The 16,258-nt window shown below is 48.6% G+C and overlaps 7 protein-coding genes across 7 annotated transcripts; 5 read left to right on the top strand and 2 right to left on the bottom strand.

The window, feature by feature from the left end:
• Window positions 1-659: 659 nt before the first annotated feature.
• K444DRAFT_124081 (uncharacterized protein) lies at window positions 660-1,045 on the top strand. Its single transcript, XM_024870405.1, has one exon. The coding sequence runs from the start codon at window positions 692-694 to the stop codon at window positions 959-961; it is 270 nt and encodes an 89-aa protein (XP_024743592.1). The 5' UTR covers window positions 660-691; the 3' UTR covers window positions 962-1,045.
• Window positions 892-2,111, bottom strand: K444DRAFT_607004 (uncharacterized protein). The gene has a single exon (XM_024879092.1). The coding sequence runs from the start codon at window positions 1,621-1,623 to the stop codon at window positions 1,129-1,131; it is 495 nt and encodes a 164-aa protein (XP_024743591.1). The 5' UTR covers window positions 1,624-2,111; the 3' UTR covers window positions 892-1,128.
• Window positions 2,112-2,336: 225 nt separating this feature from the next.
• K444DRAFT_658955 (uncharacterized protein) lies at window positions 2,337-4,565 on the top strand. The gene is made up of 3 exons (XM_024886315.1): window positions 2,337-3,239; window positions 3,302-4,018; window positions 4,089-4,565. Exons 1-3 carry the CDS (start codon window positions 2,613-2,615, stop codon window positions 4,344-4,346), a joined length of 1,602 nt encoding a protein of 533 aa, XP_024743590.1. The 5' UTR covers window positions 2,337-2,612; the 3' UTR covers window positions 4,347-4,565.
• Window positions 4,566-5,295: 730 nt separating this feature from the next.
• K444DRAFT_551842 (glycosyltransferase family 1 protein) lies at window positions 5,296-7,545 on the top strand. The gene is made up of 3 exons (XM_024876562.1): window positions 5,296-6,081; window positions 6,154-6,870; window positions 6,952-7,545. Exons 1-3 carry the CDS (start codon window positions 5,474-5,476, stop codon window positions 7,223-7,225), a joined length of 1,599 nt encoding a protein of 532 aa, XP_024743589.1. The 5' UTR covers window positions 5,296-5,473; the 3' UTR covers window positions 7,226-7,545.
• Window positions 7,392-9,569, bottom strand: K444DRAFT_639751 (actin-like ATPase domain-containing protein; the record flags this gene model as incomplete). The annotated part of the gene is made up of 8 exons (XM_024884411.1): window positions 7,392-7,429; window positions 7,493-7,796; window positions 7,859-7,933; window positions 7,985-8,434; window positions 8,487-8,777; window positions 8,839-9,148; window positions 9,203-9,366; window positions 9,423-9,569. 8 exons carry the CDS (start codon window positions 9,567-9,569, stop codon window positions 7,392-7,394), a joined length of 1,779 nt encoding a protein of 592 aa, XP_024743588.1.
• A 624-nt stretch (window positions 9,570-10,193) lies between these two features.
• Window positions 10,194-12,638, top strand: K444DRAFT_123838 (uncharacterized protein). The gene is made up of 5 exons (XM_024870404.1): window positions 10,194-10,419; window positions 10,471-10,780; window positions 10,827-11,441; window positions 11,491-11,702; window positions 11,762-12,638. The coding sequence occupies exons 1-5, from the start codon at window positions 10,345-10,347 to the stop codon at window positions 12,230-12,232; spliced, it is 1,683 nt and encodes a 560-aa protein (XP_024743587.1). The 5' UTR covers window positions 10,194-10,344; the 3' UTR covers window positions 12,233-12,638.
• Window positions 12,639-13,074: 436 nt separating this feature from the next.
• Window positions 13,075-15,243, top strand: K444DRAFT_580021 (ATPase; the record flags this gene model as incomplete). Its single annotated transcript, XM_024877689.1, has 4 exons — window positions 13,075-14,009; window positions 14,059-14,113; window positions 14,167-14,425; window positions 14,474-15,243. The coding sequence occupies 4 exons, from the start codon at window positions 13,075-13,077 to the stop codon at window positions 15,241-15,243; spliced, it is 2,019 nt and encodes a 672-aa protein (XP_024743586.1).
• Window positions 15,244-16,258: the final 1,015 nt, after the last annotated feature.

The raw sequence follows: 16,258 nt of genomic DNA, 5'->3' as shown, positions 1-16,258 counted from the left end.
GCTGGTCGCGACGGCGATGCGCACGACTCACTTCGTTGTCTGTCGACGCAAATGTGGTTGCTCAGAAAATAACGGCAGCGAATGGCAGCCAGGTTGTCGGGTCTCCATCAGTCCCGTTCTTCTGGTCGTCGGGTCCTAAGTTGCCACTGAGACCAGTCCGCTCCCAGGTAGCCAGCGCATTGGGTATGATCCCCGCAGAGCCACAAATCGGAGAGCACGCACGCAATGCCCAGGGCACGCTTCACTCCCACAGGCCTGTCGTTGGACACACTTCACTTCATCGAGAGCATCACCGAAGGCCCCGCCCGCACTCATCTCCAGGAGCAGACATCCGGGAAAGCCACCACGGAGTGATTGGCCCGATGGTTCCCAGCACTGTGGATGAAACCCGATGCGCCGTTTGGGTGGTGCTCACTGAGACAGAAAAGGGCCCAGGGTCGCCGCCGCCTGCAGAGCTGCTGCAAAAGCGACTTCCGCCTGGCTTGGATATTGGAGGATTTTGGCAGACAGGTCATCTTGCTATTTGCTGGAGGAAGATGCTGGGGCAGTTGCAGCTCAAAGGGGCAGGACAACCGAGCAGCCCGGGAAAGTGGTCAGCAATCACCTCAGTGGCGCCATGGGCCGTAGCTCTCCCGCAGCAAAATTGCCCGCATTACGCGATAGAAATAGGAGGTGAGGATTGATATCGTATATGACGCTTGCAAGTGCTGTTTGTCTATTTCACATCTCATCATGCATACGACAAAGGCCACAGGCCACATTACAAGAAGGCCCTCTGCCGCATCTCATCTCCACTGCTGCGTCACAAGAACTGGACAGCGTGCTGCTCGAGGAGGTGGCTGAAGCCTCATCGCCTCGCAGGTGCGTTTGGAAAACCCTCCCTCAACAATGGTCGAATGCAGCTTATGAGACGAGCTGCATCGAAAACTTCCAGGCTGTTCGTCGTCAGTTTCACCCCTAACAGCCGCATTACTGTACGAGGCTACACACCATCAGATTCATCTCCATCTCGTGGCTGGGTTCTTGGCCAAGGACAAAGCCACGGCTAAGGCGGCTGCGCTCATTATCCCCCTTCCTAGTCCCTAATCAGTACAGACGCCTATATGCAGCTCGGAGATTCTCCCCGGCTCACCGCACAAGTGATGACAAGTGTATGCGCTGCAGTTGCGGCCCGAGTTCTTTCCTCCGTGCGAGTCCTTCCTTGCATCTCGCGTGCATCATGCCGATCATTTGTTTCCCGTGGTCATTCTGTCTTCCCTTTCCGATCGCGTCTCTCTTCCCGCTCTCCTCGTCACCGGTGCCCGAGTTGGGCAAAATGATGTCCTCCCAAGTTGCGAGGCAGATACGAATTGCAGTGTCCCATTCGTCGGCTTCGCAGAGCAAGGCTAGGTGCGCGATCCTGACTGTACGATCCGCGGTTGAGGATTCGTTAGCTTCTCGTCTGATTCTTTCCGTCTCTGCTGACAGCGCTGTTGCTTCATTTGATAGCTTTTTGAAGTCTTTGGCAGAAGAGCTCCGGGCCGTGCGACGTTTCCAAAGGCTAATGCCAATGTGCAGGAGAAGCACGATAATGGCGATCGCGGAAACAAGGACCGGGCTGACCAGCTTTGATATCGGTGTCATCATCTTGCGGGAGGCTGCTTAAACGAGTCCGGCGAAGTCGACTTTACGAATATGGAATAGATGTGTGAAAGTTGCAGTCGTTATTGTACCCATGTTGAGATGCTGTGTGTACTTGGCGAAGAATGCTGGTGGCGTTGAATGCCGTGCTTCGTTCGAATTTTTCGTGGTTGCTAGTAGCGACTGCAGGAATGCAAAAAGCCGTGATAAAGAATACCTGAGAAGTTTCTGTTTAGCTGTTGGTTATAATGGACCTGGACTGCGCAAGACTCCTGTGCGTGCTTCATCCAAAGTCCGTCTGACCAGAATTTGGCAGGTCAGTCACAATATGATTGTTTGGCAGATTTCGGACCCCTTGTTACCTTCGACATGAATATTAGCTTGGCTTTTGAAGTTCTGAAGTCGAAGGCACCAATGATCCTTCCCCAAATTAAGTGCATTTGGCTTTCTCACACGTAACCCACCCACGTGGTTATATCGTCTCATGTCAATTCCAGGACCTATTTCTCGAAACTTCGATGCGACTCTGTGAATCATGACTGTCGATTGTTTATCATTCTATAATTGGATATCCCGCAGCCATTTCCAACCTAAGCCAAAGGTGGGTCGTTCTGCCTTGTTACAGCGACCCACACGTGACCACCCCTTGCTCAAATTTCAGGCAACCTCGGCACTCCCCCTTCTCTCTACAGTCATAATACTCCAACAGAGTTATCGCCATACAGAATCAAGTACGGAGTAGTATCTTTTTGTTTCCTTTCATTCCATTTGTGGAACGAGGCGCAGCGATTGCCTTGAGCCTGAGCCTCGCATCCTCCTGACGCGATGATATAGTACCTCTCTGTTCTCCTGAATCCTTCAACTTGGACCCCAAATGATATTATTCGCTCCTAGCCCCCAACAGTTAGTTGTCCTTGAACCACGCCTCCTTCGTCATATATAATTACTCTAATTCTCCTCTCTCAATTCACCTTTCACACCAAGCTGCCGTCATGGCCAACAGACCACCTCACCAATCAGACAGAGACCTCATGCCCCCACCCCCTCGCTCGCGGCCCCCACCACTCTCCCACACCCTCGGCGGCACAACAAGACCAATCCTCCTCTCGGACACGGAATTAGAGTCTTCATCTGACGATGACGATGGCTCAGCCTCATCCACGCCGCATGTACGCGCCAGGGGCCTCCAAGATGCCACGCAGCGAATGCTCGATGATCTGAGATCTGTTGTGCAAGGCACAAACTACTGCTGTGGTGGAACCATCCCAACCGAAAATTTCACGACCTCGACATCGTCAGCAGAAACCGAGAGAAATACCGCGAGTTCAACTACGCTTCGCTTCGATACTCCTGATGGCCTTGTGGCGAGAATAAAGTTTCCAAATACTGCTGAAATCAAACCTCTTTCACGAGTTTGCTCACATCCCACTTTCTCAAGTGAAGGGAGGGGTGGCCTTGATGCGAGTCACTTCTCAACAGATTTTCATCCCCATGACTTCGGCATCAGTGATACGATTGCTCAGACACTTCTGCCTGGGGTCGAGAGATTAACAAAGGATGAGGGGACTAAGAAGGGGGAAGAACTTTGGGGTGTTAAAACTGAGTTGAGGGCATTGAATGTATGTTCACCAAATTTTACCTTTCCAATCTCTGTCCTGCAACTACTAATCTTCATTGGCAGATATACTACCCTTCCAGTTCCAGTTCCGCAATCAAAATCCAGGACACCACAAGCGAGAAGGGACGAGCCGAACCGCATTTTGGCACCCTAATCATCTGCCTCCCTTGTCCACACCAAGGCGGCCAGCTAACCCTCTCGCACAAATCCCGAACGCAAACCTCTGACTGGAGCTCTACCTCTCCTTCAATTCGATGGGTAGCCTTCCACAACCAAGCTGCACTATCAATTCAGCCCGTTACTGCTGGCCACCTAATCACGTTGACCTATAATCTCTTCATCTCCTCACCTATCCGCCTCCCTCTCCATCCCACCCTCCCTTTCGCAGATCCAACTCTCTACCCCCTCTACACAACCATCAAAACCATGCTCACAGACCCCTCGTTTCTACCAGAAGGAGGAACACTTGGTTTCTTCTGCACCAACAACTACGGCCACACCCGTCGTAATGCAGATAAAATGTTTCCGTATTGTTTGAAAGGGGTAGATGGCGTGCTATTTAGCGTCTGCAACGCACTCGGCCTAAAGACAACCGTGAAGCCGGTCTTAGGCGATGAAGCATGGGACGAACACTACGAGTACCTTGTACAAAGTTTCATGGAGGAAGATGGAAGAGAAGGATCTGTTCCTTCGCAACAAAATATTTCAAGGATTGGCAAGGACTTTGGGAGGATAAAGATGGTTGATGTGCGGATTGAGACTGGCGAGGATCCGACGGCTGTAAGTCTTTCTTTCCCTTCCCTTTGATGATCGCTTTAACTTCGTTCCTTTGCTGATGCAGCATTTCCAGGTGGTTAATAAATACTTCCCGTTCAATGACGTCGAGGGTGTGGAGTGGTTGAATGAGGCAAGGCATGAAGGGTGGGAGGTGCAGATGGTCAATTTGAGGAGGCCGAATGGGAAAGAGGGAGAGGAGGGAGAGGGAGGCGGCTTGATGTGGCATTATAGTTGTGCGGCGATTTTGGTTGGCGTTTCTGGGTGGGAGGTGAGGAAGGGAATGATGGCGGTGGTGGCGGGACGAGGGGAGGAGGAGGAGATGAGTGGATGAAGGGGCCCGATATTAAGATACCAGGTTAGCTTTTGGATTGTGTGCGAGGCCTAAATAAAAGAAAGGTCCCTTCAATAGCGAGTGCTGGGAAGGCCAGAGTCTGCAACGTCCATACTAAGTTACTTTTTATTGAAGATTTAGTTATACTGAACTTTCAGTACAACCACTCAAAATGTGATTCGTTTATAATTTGGAATGTACCAGATTTCTGAGCACAGCACTTCAAAAGATTATGACAACAAAGAGAAGTTTAGTAGCAAGAATTAGCTACTATAGACAAATGTACTTAAACTACTTGCTAACTATTTCGCATTATTATTAATTGTATAAGCTAGACAAGATCAGATCTCCAAGGAAATAAACGTGTCAGATGGCCGTTTGCAGTGTTAGCAAACAACCACAGCCATTACCTTTCAGTTTAATTAATATAATAAACCTAGTAATTTATTAAGTAGGCTATAATATCTTAATATAAGAAAATAATTACAATTTCTAAAAGATTGATTTTATGTATTTAATGAATTTAGATTCTTCCGCAATTTCGCATTTTCACAGTTTTCTCGTTTAGCAATTCTGATCAATTACCGCCTAAGGACCTGCCACATTCGCTAACTCCGTGCCAATATTTCGTCTGGGCGCTAAATTTTCCCAGTGTCTGCCCTTCGAGCAAGCTGTGGCACGATTATTGCTCTACACTGCGTTCTTCTGAAGTATGGAATCTAGGATGATATGGATAACAGTCTCAATTCAGCACCTATTTATAGTGTCAATAGTAAGCTCTCACCGCCTTTATGTGAGGGCTTTCCGGATTTAGTACGAAGTCGAGGAGCTGAGTCAGGAGAAGGGTTGTAGTCAGCGTCCTGCAGCAATTGCTGTCTCAGCACTGAGTCTCGCTACGCTGAGTGAGAACCAATTTAAACAACGTCATTCCTTGACCATAATCTAGTCGCTTCATCCAGTCTCCTTTCAAATCGCTGCAGATATCTTTCTAATATAATATAGACCCGCCGCCATCAATGTTTTGATTATTCTGTGCCATCCCGGGAGTCAGCCAACACGAGGTAGATTTTCCCAAGCAGCGGAGTACGAGTGAGCTGTGCCGGAGGCCTGGTACCAAAAGACAGGAAATGGCAGCGAAGAAGAAGCAAAAGATCCTCTTCTTTGTCAACAGCGACTATGGCCAGGCAAATATATTCCTAGCTACAGCATTTGCCATAATGCAGATAGCCCCAGACGTTGAGCTGCACATTGCATCCTTCCGTCCGTTACAAGATGCGGTCGAGAAGACTTCTAAGCAAGCACAGGAGGCGAGACAGAACGGAAAGGAATCAATCCAGCAACAGCCAAAAGAGAAAGGACCGGGAATTACCTTCCACCCAATCAAGGGCATTTCGCAATTCGAAGCATCCTTTCGTCCTGAAGTAGGTGTGCAAGAGGCTTATAACCTGACACCTGGTCTGATCAATTCCGCGCGAAACATCCTTATCATACCAGGGATTATGATGCCATGGGGACCGGATGAATTCATAGAGATCTACCGTAACTGTGAGCTGATCTTGGACAAAGTCCAGCCAGACATCGCAGTGGTAGATCCGCTATTCAGCCCTGGATTGACGCTGTGCCAGGACCATCGGCGTCGAAGGGGCTTAAAGTGGACGGTGTTGGCGCCGAATACCATTAAAGATTTTGCTATCCCACTGCAACCGCGCCTAGCGATGCTATGGAAATATCCCATGTGAGTTAAATTATTTCCTCAATAAGCCACCCTCTTTTGACTGAAGAGAGCCTCAGCTAATAACCCGTCAAGCGTCTGTTCTGCGCTGCCCTTCCCGCTCCCGCTGCATCAAATACCACACAACATTCTCCTCAACCTTGTTGCAGGCTATATGCTGATCACTGATACCCGTGTAAAGACCGTTTCATCTTATCTCCAGCAGGAGCTAGGTCAAGAAATCGGCCTTATAACCGCGAACGAACTTGGTGTCCTGAAAGCTGCCCCTCCTGGCCTCCGCATCATTTGTTCTAGTAGTCCAGAGCTCGACTATCCATTCACCGTCCTGCCAAATCATATTGTCCCATGTGGTCCAATTATACGTGCGGCGCAGAGCATTGGACACGTCGCTCCGGACTTGCAACGCTGGCTGTCGAGAGGACCTACAGTATACGTAAATCTAGGTACACACTTGACTGCAGATGCAACAGAAGCTGTCGAGATGGCTAGAGCATTTCACGATTTGTTTAATGACGCACTGGATACAAGATATGGCACAGAGCTACAGATTCTATGGAAGTTGAAGCGCAAGTCGAGCGGTATCAGCCAAGATGATGTCAATGCGGCCAAAGATCCAAACAACTTCACAGGGCCATGGAAGGGGATTCGTGATATATTGGGTCACAAGATGGATGAAGATCGAGTAAGGATAACGGACTGGATAGCCGCAGAGCCAAAATCGGTGCTGGAGTCCCGACACATCATTTGCTCGGTGAATCACGGTGGCGCGAGTTCATTCAATGAGGCCATTTGGTAAGTGGCGTACTCGAAATAGATGATGACAAGTGACCGTCATTGGTTGGGACGAGCCCTTGCTGATATTTCACTTCGCAGCGCCGGTGTTCCTCAAGTCCTTCTTCCTGCCTGGGCCGACTGCTATGACTTTGCGAACCGCGTCGAGCTCCTCCGCGTGGGGCGCTGGGCCAACAAGAAAGCAAAACCACGGTGGAGACATCCCGAACTCTCCACTGCCCTTCGGGAAGTCCTCATCGGCCCGCAAGCAGAAGAAATACGTAAGAATGCGAGGAGCCTTGCTGAGAGATTCCCAGAGAATGTAGGACGGGACAGAGCTGCAACTGAATTATTAGATGAGATGAATGGAGTGTAGGTTCGTCCGATTTCAGATCCCAGAAACAGTCTCATCCTTACTATTGTACATTGGGACCAGGGGAAGACCTTTTTCTTTTGCAAAATTGGTTCAGAATGAGAAATGAGTCTATAGCTAGGCCTTGAAAGGGGATCCGTCTTGACATAAACGCCTTCAATATCGCCTTTCAAACATATTCAATGGTCACCGAGCTGTATCGTTTGCCTGGAAATGTTCTTAGTAATGTTGATAGAAAGAAAATAAATGAATGGGCAGCTGCTAACTTACCCTTGTGCACTAGCTCGTACTTCGTAGATGCAGATTGATATGTTACCTCCACGCTGAAGCGCAGCACGTAGTAAAGCCTGTTGTCCTTTCCGGTTTTTATATCCAAGGCGTCCTTCGGCAATTCTCCAATTCCGACAGTCAGTTCGGCAAGCATCTCCACTTCTTCGTCTTGATATACGACTGCGGATCGGTTGGTCCGATCGCAGTAAACATATAGTGTGACATCTTCGGGTGGACCGTCTGCAACGAGGCTGGTCTGGTAAAAGTAAAACGGGTATGGCTTATCTTCGTTCACTGTGTCGCCCTGTTGAATACGATATTTCATTAGTCTTGAAATTTGAGGTGCACCAAGGAGTTCGTAGGTACTTTTTTGATGAACCAGTTCATAGCGGTCGTTCTCCAAGTCCCGTCATAAGCGTCAAAGTATCTGAGGTCCATTAGCTTGACATCGTGCTGGTTAAGACCGCAGTGGGTCACAAACTTTCGGCTCACGGAGTGTATCATCTCGTCGAAGATAACTGAAGCGCGTGTACCAAGATGCTTCCTGGCCATTCGAGACGTTAGGCGCACTTTTGAATGCTTGGGATCAGATTGTGCGAGTCCTTTCAAGACTGCACCTCGAACAACGGCACTCCATCCATATGGCGGCTGGATCACTTCGATATTCTTGCTCACGGCCTCTTTGATCCGTTCCCGAAGATACATGCTCGTGCCAAAGCCTCCTACCAGCAGGACTGCTTTTACCTCTCCGCTGGTTGTCCGAATCTGTTCAAGTACCAATTTCACGACTTGTCCTATCACAGGCTCAAGAATTTGTTTCACGTCTTCAGATTTCAGGACCAATTTTCCTCTTTTTACCGAGAGCGATTCGTTGTTGGCGAGGCCGGTCACGGGGACTTTCCAAGACTGGTCTTTACTGGTAGACGTGTATTGAATCTTGACCTAGTAGGATCTGGGTTAGTTCCCAACCAAAGGTGAGGGTAATCATGATTACCATCTGATCGAAATGCTCCATGGCTTCTTTTAGGACCTCTTCGTCCCACCCGTCTTGATTGCTGAGTCTGGCTTCAAGATACTCTCGGAATCTTCGATTCAAATATGTGCTTCCACATAGTCCGCCAGCGCCGGGAGCCGCTTCTTTCACCTCTAGGATAGGTTCAAGTTTGACGACGGTATACGAGATCAGATCAACTGTTCCCCCTCCAGCATCGCATACCACAAAAGTATCTCCTGGTTTAAGGTAGCGCCAATCTTGTCGTTGGAGGGCATAGGTTGCTGCGGCTTCCTACAATAATTATAAGTCGTAACCCGTACATGGCTTTTTAGTTTTCTTTTTGTCAACTCACAGGTTCTGATACCAACAAGATAGGTGCATCTTTTCCTAACCCTGCTTCTTCAGCTGCACTAAGTGTCTTCTCTTTGGCAATTTCACTCCATACCGCAGGAACAGTCAAGATGAATTGTAAGGGTGTTTCAGTTGCTTGGAGCTCGCCCAGGTGAAGTTGGAGCATATAAATGAGGTGTCTTTTGAGTGCAGACAGATAATCTGCAGTAAGTTGCTGAGCATTATGATCAACAGTTGAGAGGAGTCTATTTGTAAGAGGGTAGCGGTTGGCCAAGGCCTTTTCTTTTGGATCATATGTAGATTCGAGATCTCTGTCACAGACGTCAATCAAATCACTCCGATTTGAACAGGGAGTCATAACATACAATTTGAACCATTGGTGACAGGAAGTACCGTTTTCAACCTGATATCCCCATTTGAAATCGCCTGGAGCTTCTCCGTCATACAAAATCTGGGTTTGGACCTTTTCGCTGCTCTTGTCCTGAGGAGAACTGAGGCCTGGCCATTGCTGTATGAGGTTTATGTGGGCCTGGGGCATATGTCAACAACATGTCATCAGTAACATCCAATAGCACGGGTTCATACATCGTGGGTATTGGCCCATGCAATGCCAGAGAAGGTGGTTCCGAAGTCAATACCCACTATAATCTTCGTTCCCTGCGAGGCCAAGCTCTTCGCACCGGTCTTTAGATTCAAATCCCGCAGATTTTTATAAAGTTCGGTAGTGGACATGATTGCAATCTGCTAGAATCGAGAGTGTGAAAGGCGAGAAGAGCTGCAGCGAAATTTTGTCGTGATGACACGCACGCATGCGTGATAAAGCACTAAGTCATGGTTGGTTGCACGTTCTGCAACTCGATCAGCTTGCAGGTTTGGTTGCACTCTTCGCAGGTTTGACCGTTGGAACCACTCCGTTGGGATTGTACTATGACACATTGGGAAGCTCGTGCAGAAGGTTGAAGTAACCCCTCCCCCCCCGTATTACCAATACTCGCCGCCTTTGGTCGAGGTCTCTTTCTCCACCATAGACGTAAAATAAGTTCTAATCGTTTTCAAGACGGATTTAACCCAAGTCGAAGATGGTTTCCTTTCAATAAGTGAGGTACTCGAGTGTTTGGGTGGATTTCTCAATTCCATCAACGTTGAAGTCAAGCGCCCGGAAATGCGGGACAGAAGGCTTGGTTCCATATGGCCGCCCCTGACACAGTTCTCATCCCAGTAATCGCCGCGAAAAATACCGGATTTGACCCTTCCTCTCCCCCAGAACATGCATCATGCTTTGTAACACAATTCAAACCCAGTTGGAGACATCCCAACAAGCTCTGATTGGCGCTTATACGAGTTCCAACAAAGAAAATCCTTCCCGAGCAAGCAACCTCCCCAACGCAATCTTTTAGATTGTTTCATTCATCACCGGACGCTCACTGCCCAAGTTCTTGTTTGGGTTTTGATAGAAGGTCTCTCTGAGCATGATACAACTTGCCTTCCGGACAGTCGTTTGCGGTGGATGAGAAAGATCGGAGGATCTTGCATAGAAGGACAGAACACCATGGAACCCGATTTGGATTTCAAGGAGGAAACTGTAAGTTAAGATATTTTGGGAGTCAAGTTCAATTTCTGAATTTGTCAAAAGCCAGGACCAATAGCGGATCTTCAAACAGAGGGTTCCGAGTCGCAACGTCGAGTTCCCAAACAAGAAGAAGCAGCACAATCAATACCACCAGTGGCCGATCCGAACCGGAAAGCCCAAGAAGCACCAAGAACTACCTCGAAGCGTAGATCAAAGCCACACGCACCTTCTGGCGAGGCTAGACGTACTCAGGACGGGAATTCAGAAAGCTCCAGCGGTGCGCCGCAAACAATGCAGGCAGCAAACAAGGCCTCCCCCACTGCAGATAGAGTACAGAACAGCGTTGACAGAGAGTCACATTTCGAACCAAAAGGTACCATTACCGTACTCTGTAAAAGCATATCGCTGACCAGGCACAGACCCCCGACGGGCCTTGACAAACCCTACGAAAGGAAATGATCACACCCCGACCTTCCATACCGATCGTCACTTTAAACAACAATATGAAAAGCTCGAACAACATTGCCAACACCTGGAGTCAGAGCGAAAGGAACTCCTTCGTCTTGTAGACTCCCTGAAGGTCAACTTGGGAGAATCGGAGGCTCAGAGGGAAAGTCTACAACAACGACTTGAAGAAGCATCAAATACAATCTTTCGGCATCGACCACCAAGAGAAGAGTATACAGAGGATGAAATTGAAGAAGACTATGAGAGGCTGATCAAGGCGATTAAGAATTGGGTTAGCGTCAACTGCGAAGCCTTTCTGGACGATGACTTACATGGATATGGAGCACTTCTCCGCCATAGGCCACAACAAAGCGACCACCTTGAACCTTACGAAGGGATAATAGCGAATTTCCACTCTCAATTCTCGCAATGGACTGAACCGAAAGAACATGTCCTGGTGGCAGTCGTAATGCGGTATGTTTATGAACGGATTTTGACACAAGGCTTCTCTGTACTCCTAACTCCCGATGAACGGAGTACTCTTGCCAGTATTGAGAAGGGATTGCATGATCCGAGACTTGAAAAGGGTAAGAGACCTCGATGCGCACACGAACGAGTCGAAACTGAACGAAGCAGATTTGCCCACCGTTCGAGCCTGGAGGAATGACACTATAACAGCGGTTGACAGTCACGCAAGCTTTACAAAACGTGCCACTTCCATCGAAAGAGAGCTGACTTCAGATCTTCGCAATTGTCTTCGTGGAGCGCTGAGTGGCGAAAATGAAAATTCAATAAAGTGGTCATTGTGCAAGGAGGTGATCGTGCCCGCAATGGGGCTTGCCCACAAAGTATGCCTCCATATTCAGATTTCTCCCGATTTTACACCAACTATACTGACACAAGAAAGACTCAATCTGCATCGAGTATATGGGAATTCGGCTATTCTGACTACCTTGCTTCCAAACCAGGCGAATTCGGATCGAGGCTGCCAAACTTCCTCCCAAATATTCGGCATTTCCGATGCATCAACCTGTCAAAACGAGGCAAACTCTTGAAGCCAGACACTGATCTGACTACCAGAAAAGAACAAGAAAGCTTGTGTTACATGTTGGATATCTTTCCTGGTCTGTATTGCCAACGAGTGGCAGCCGGGAGTTCTCCGTTGTCTTCAACTATCAGTCAACCCATTCTCCTCGTCGCTTTTGCAACGGAAGGCGGTCTTGATCGTACGCAACAGAGTCACTCAGCACCTTTGAACCCTGAAACATCACCCCAGAATCGAAACGCATCAGCCACCCGTCCGGTTTCGACTGGTCGTAGCAGTGGTTTTATCCACTCACTGAAGAATTATGTCGGTCTCAAGCAGCAAAATTCTTAGAACGGAAGTCTTTCTTTAGTGAAAAATGTTGAGCTCAAACTCAATAACTTTGAGGCGGACAAAGAGATGGATTCGGATGGCAGAAGATTGGCCTTACGTTTGCACTGGGAGGATTCGTTTGCTCAATTACCGCAATCACCTTGTCGTCCCAGAGCGTGCTAAAGATAACGCTTGATGTAGACGATAATCGTGTCTAGTCAACTGGCACAAGACACAGCAGGAACTACCCTCGACCATCGTGCCTAAAGTTGAATGAAAGGAAGACTACTGTTCAATCCTTCGCCAAGAACCTCGGTGAGGATCTTTTGGTAGGCTGCAGCATAGTGGGGTAGCTGTTCGGGCCGCCACCCCCTGATTTGGGGGCTAGTTTCCAGCCCCAGCGGCCCAACAGCTTGTCAAACGGCAGCTAGAGCGCGCAAAGAGTCACCGCCGAAGGGAGCTGGAAGGCATCCGAGTCGCAAATATGTCAAGTACCTTGTAGGTACCTTTTAAAGGCTGTTTTGGTTGGCTCAACTGCCGCGATGCCGACCCGAAAGCCTGAGGCTGTGCACGGCAGCCTAGGTGGCTTCAGCCCAGTAGGAGTTCGGTACGCCTGTGTGACTCAGGGGTTGGAACGCTTCAGTGGAACCCACTAGGCATGAGAATCCACCGTCAATAAATATCTACAGCTCTCATTTCTTCAAGATAGCTTTAATCTAAGCCAGTCTTCTCCAGCTCTTTTCTACCAACTCGATCATTCGAGGTAAGCTTATCGTCGCGCGACTCGCAAATTCCCACTCCCCCAAGTCATCACGCGATTCTAGTTTGTCACCATGGCGGACACGGCTGCTATCAAGACCGCCATGGAGGCACTTGCAAGTCAATTCGACTTGAAGATTGTCGAAGAGGAGAAGAAGGAAGAGAAATCCGCAGGCAGCACTCCTGGCGCTGACACCCCAGCCACCGATGCCTCAGAGAAAGAGACCGACCCAGAACTGAAAGATGCCCCAGTCGGCTCAATCAACAAGATCAAAGACCTCTATCAAGGCCCCGAAGACAGTTCAGGACGGGCACCCTGGGTAGACAAATATCCCGAGGACGTCGAAGAAGCGGCCGAGACGGAAGAAACAGCAAAATACGCATTCATCGCTCGCAAGAAGAAATGTTTTACTGGCCGCAAGAAGTTCGACATCGATTCGATTATTGTGAATAGTCCCGCCGTGAAGAAAGTGCTGGAGAACGTGTTTGCCAAGTACCCTGGAGTTACATGTTCTCTTGATCGATTGGTTTTCGACGCCCCATTTCAACCATTCGTTCATCGATGGTCCGAATTCAAACTGGCAATTGAGAGTGAGAAGAATGAGAGCACCAAGACCCACCTCGAACTTCTTCATAAGCTTTTGAGGGAGGAACTCAAGGATACCATCAAAGCCCTGGAAGATTTCATCCTGAACGGTGTCACCACTTTCGATATTCTATGGGCCATTTTCCAGCCAAAATGCACAGTCTACTCTCGAACCGGAGGTCTTCCCAACTGCCAGTCTTTCTACAGTGGCTCTTATGGCGAAGGCCAATGCGGCAAATATTTCCAGCTAACCCTCGAACCAATTGGCTGGAATGGAACAGCATTCAAACGGGGCACCGAGTATGCAAATATCTATGACTTCCAGGGGACAAAGCCAATCAAAGACTTGAGTGCTTGCCCCCTGCATCTACATCCGGACAAGGAGCAGATAAAGAAGACTCTGGTCAAGCGTGGAAAGAAGTATGAGCAATTTGCAGGCTATCATTACAAGGCGTAAGTCCTCCCGATGGCCAATTTTGCTTGCTGCTCACATCTCTTTCAGATACGAAGGGATTGCTTTGTCGTGGAACGCCAAAGGTACCCAGATACCTGTGACAGTAAGTATCTCTCAAGTTATTTTTTAAGACCTGGTAGTAACACCTTCTCTCAGGTGACGGGACGCATCATCATTGATACCGAGTCATTTGATCGTAATAATCCAACCAAAAGCTCGTCCTACAATGACGATCTGCACACGCAAGATTTCAATGTCTCCCAGACCGTAGGGTTGGATTTCAAAACGATGGTTACTGTCATCCAGAATGACTATGAAGACGAAGGTGACGGACCGAAGATTAATCTTACTGACGATGGCCGTCTGATCTACAAATCAACGGTCCCTGGCTACTCACTGAAGCAGAAGAAGTGGAGTAAGTAAATCAGCGGTCCAATTATCACACCAATTCTAATCCCCACAGTGCTCTTCTTCGTCGACTTCATCAAGGAGATCGAGTGGAACGAGAACGCATTCAGCACACTCGTTCTCCCAGAAGACACCAAAGACCTCCTCATGTCCTTCGTAGAAAGCCAAGTCGAGAATAAGAACACCTTCGACGACGTGATCCAAGGCAAGGGCAAGGGCATAATCATGCTGCTCTCTGGCCCACCAGGTGTAGGCAAGACCTTAACAGCCGAGTCGGTCGCTGAAAGCATGCGCATCCCATTATACATGATGAGTGCAGGCGACCTAGGAATCCGACCCGACGAGGTCGAAGACGCATTGCAGAAAATCCTCGAGATGGTCGCAAAATGGGACGCCATCCTCCTGCTCGATGAATGCGACGTCTTCCTCGAAGCACGAACGAATTCTGACTTGGAGCGCAACAAGCTCGTATCCATCTTCTTGCGAACGCTAGAATACTACGAAGGTATCCTCTTCTTGACAACGAACAGAGTGGCGAACATGGATGCGGCATTCCAGTCCAGAATTCACGTTTCGATGGAATATCCTAATTTGACGACGGACGCCAGACGGCAAATCTGGGAAAACTTCCTCAAGAACTCGAAGCAGAAGAGTGAAGTGTCTGAGCAGGATCTGGATTACTTATCGACGATTGAGTTGAATGGACGGCAGATCAAGAATGTGCTCAAGACGAGCTTCTTGCTTTCCATGAGGAAGAAGACACCACTGAAGAGGGAGTTCATTGAGATTGTGTTGGCGATCGAAGGACGGAGACCTAGTGCTTGATTACGTTCTTCTAGTACAGAACTTTAGAGAGGACAATAAGTAACTAGGGAGTTCAATTCTTGGACAGGCTTTGATGTCGGTGGGTACAAATCTCTGGTTCGAGTCTGGAACATTGCTTCTTCCCGTGGTTGCTGCGAGGCGTTCCAGAAACCAGGGGCTCAAGATAGATGAGTGAAACTATTCCAAGCACAGCATAGTTAGCCTGTGCGCCAAGTTGCCTTCAGCCCAGTTGAAGATGATATTCTGAACTGGAATAATTGACCCACTGTCCCGTTTCTCGGCGATAATCTGTCGAGATTTCTTCAAGTGCAGCGAGATTCCCCTATTTTGATAAAAATATTCAAGTAGCTGTATGGACTTCTGCGTGTACATTGCAGTGATAAATGGATACCCCCTGCTTGTCTCGCTCAAGTTTCAACTGTGTAATTATAGATAATCTCACCCCTCACCCCTCACCCCTCACCCCTCACATCCTCCCTCTCTGCCAATATTTTCCTCCGCCCTTCTACTCATCCATTTTTAAGGCTCCAACCCATCTAGACCCCTCAACTACTCTCCATATAGTCAAGCGGCAACCCCACAAAAGCACACTGTTGCAACTCATTAAACCTCTCTTTCGCCCCTCTGCACGAGTTCGACCTAGGGCCGAGCCGTTAAAGAGTTCCAAAGAATGCGGAGACGCGGCCCGCAAGCCAAAAGAATGCTAAGCGCGTGGAGGTGGCACCTATTCGTTTTCCCACCTATGGCAAAAGCAAATGCGCAGGATGTGCCTTTCGACAAAAGTGCGGAGAAATATAGATGGGGGGAACGCGGGATACATGATTAGCACTCCTGAAGTATAGGCTGTTTAGAATGCGGAGCAGCATTTGACTCGTCTCCATCTTCAACGCTGGAATTGTTGCTTTGAATGTGCAATCAAACTCGATACAAGTCCTACAAAAATGTTGCCCGTTCTTAGAACGTACTGAGAGGACGGCTTCCCCGCCATTCGTCACATATGAAGGATGAGTTCTTG

Source organism: Hyaloscypha bicolor (assembly GCF_002865645.1).
Source record: "Hyaloscypha bicolor E unplaced genomic scaffold K444scaffold_13, whole genome shotgun sequence".
NCBI classification, from domain to species: domain Eukaryota; kingdom Fungi; phylum Ascomycota; class Leotiomycetes; order Helotiales; family Hyaloscyphaceae; genus Hyaloscypha; species Hyaloscypha bicolor.
Note: the sequence above shows the minus strand (reverse complement) of the source record. Positions and strands in the feature narration are given on the sequence as shown.

Coding starts and splice junctions, on each gene's coding strand:
- K444DRAFT_124081 (XM_024870405.1), top strand. CDS start 692: ATGACGCTTGCAAGTGCTGTTTGTCTATTTCACATCTCATCATGCATA.
- K444DRAFT_607004 (XM_024879092.1), bottom strand. CDS start 1,623: ATGACACCGATATCAAAGCTGGTCAGCCCGGTCCTTGTTTCCGCGATC.
- K444DRAFT_658955 (XM_024886315.1), top strand. CDS start 2,613: ATGGCCAACAGACCACCTCACCAATCAGACAGAGACCTCATGCCCCCA. Junction 3,240..3,301: donor CTGAGTTGAGGGCATTGAAT/GTATGTTCACCA, acceptor CTTCATTGGCAG/ATATACTACCCTTCCAGTTC. Junction 4,019..4,088: donor CTGGCGAGGATCCGACGGCT/GTAAGTCTTTCT, acceptor CAGCATTTCCAG/GTGGTTAATAAATACTTCCC.
- K444DRAFT_551842 (XM_024876562.1), top strand. CDS start 5,474: ATGGCAGCGAAGAAGAAGCAAAAGATCCTCTTCTTTGTCAACAGCGAC. Junction 6,082..6,153: donor ATGCTATGGAAATATCCCAT/GTGAGTTAAATT, acceptor TAACCCGTCAAG/CGTCTGTTCTGCGCTGCCCT. Junction 6,871..6,951: donor TCATTCAATGAGGCCATTTG/GTAAGTGGCGTA, acceptor TTCACTTCGCAG/CGCCGGTGTTCCTCAAGTCC.
- K444DRAFT_123838 (XM_024870404.1), top strand. CDS start 10,345: ATGAGAAAGATCGGAGGATCTTGCATAGAAGGACAGAACACCATGGAA. Junction 10,420..10,470: donor TGGATTTCAAGGAGGAAACT/GTAAGTTAAGAT, acceptor ATTTGTCAAAAG/CCAGGACCAATAGCGGATCT. Junction 10,781..10,826: donor GTCACATTTCGAACCAAAAG/GTACCATTACCG, acceptor GACCAGGCACAG/ACCCCCGACGGGCCTTGACA.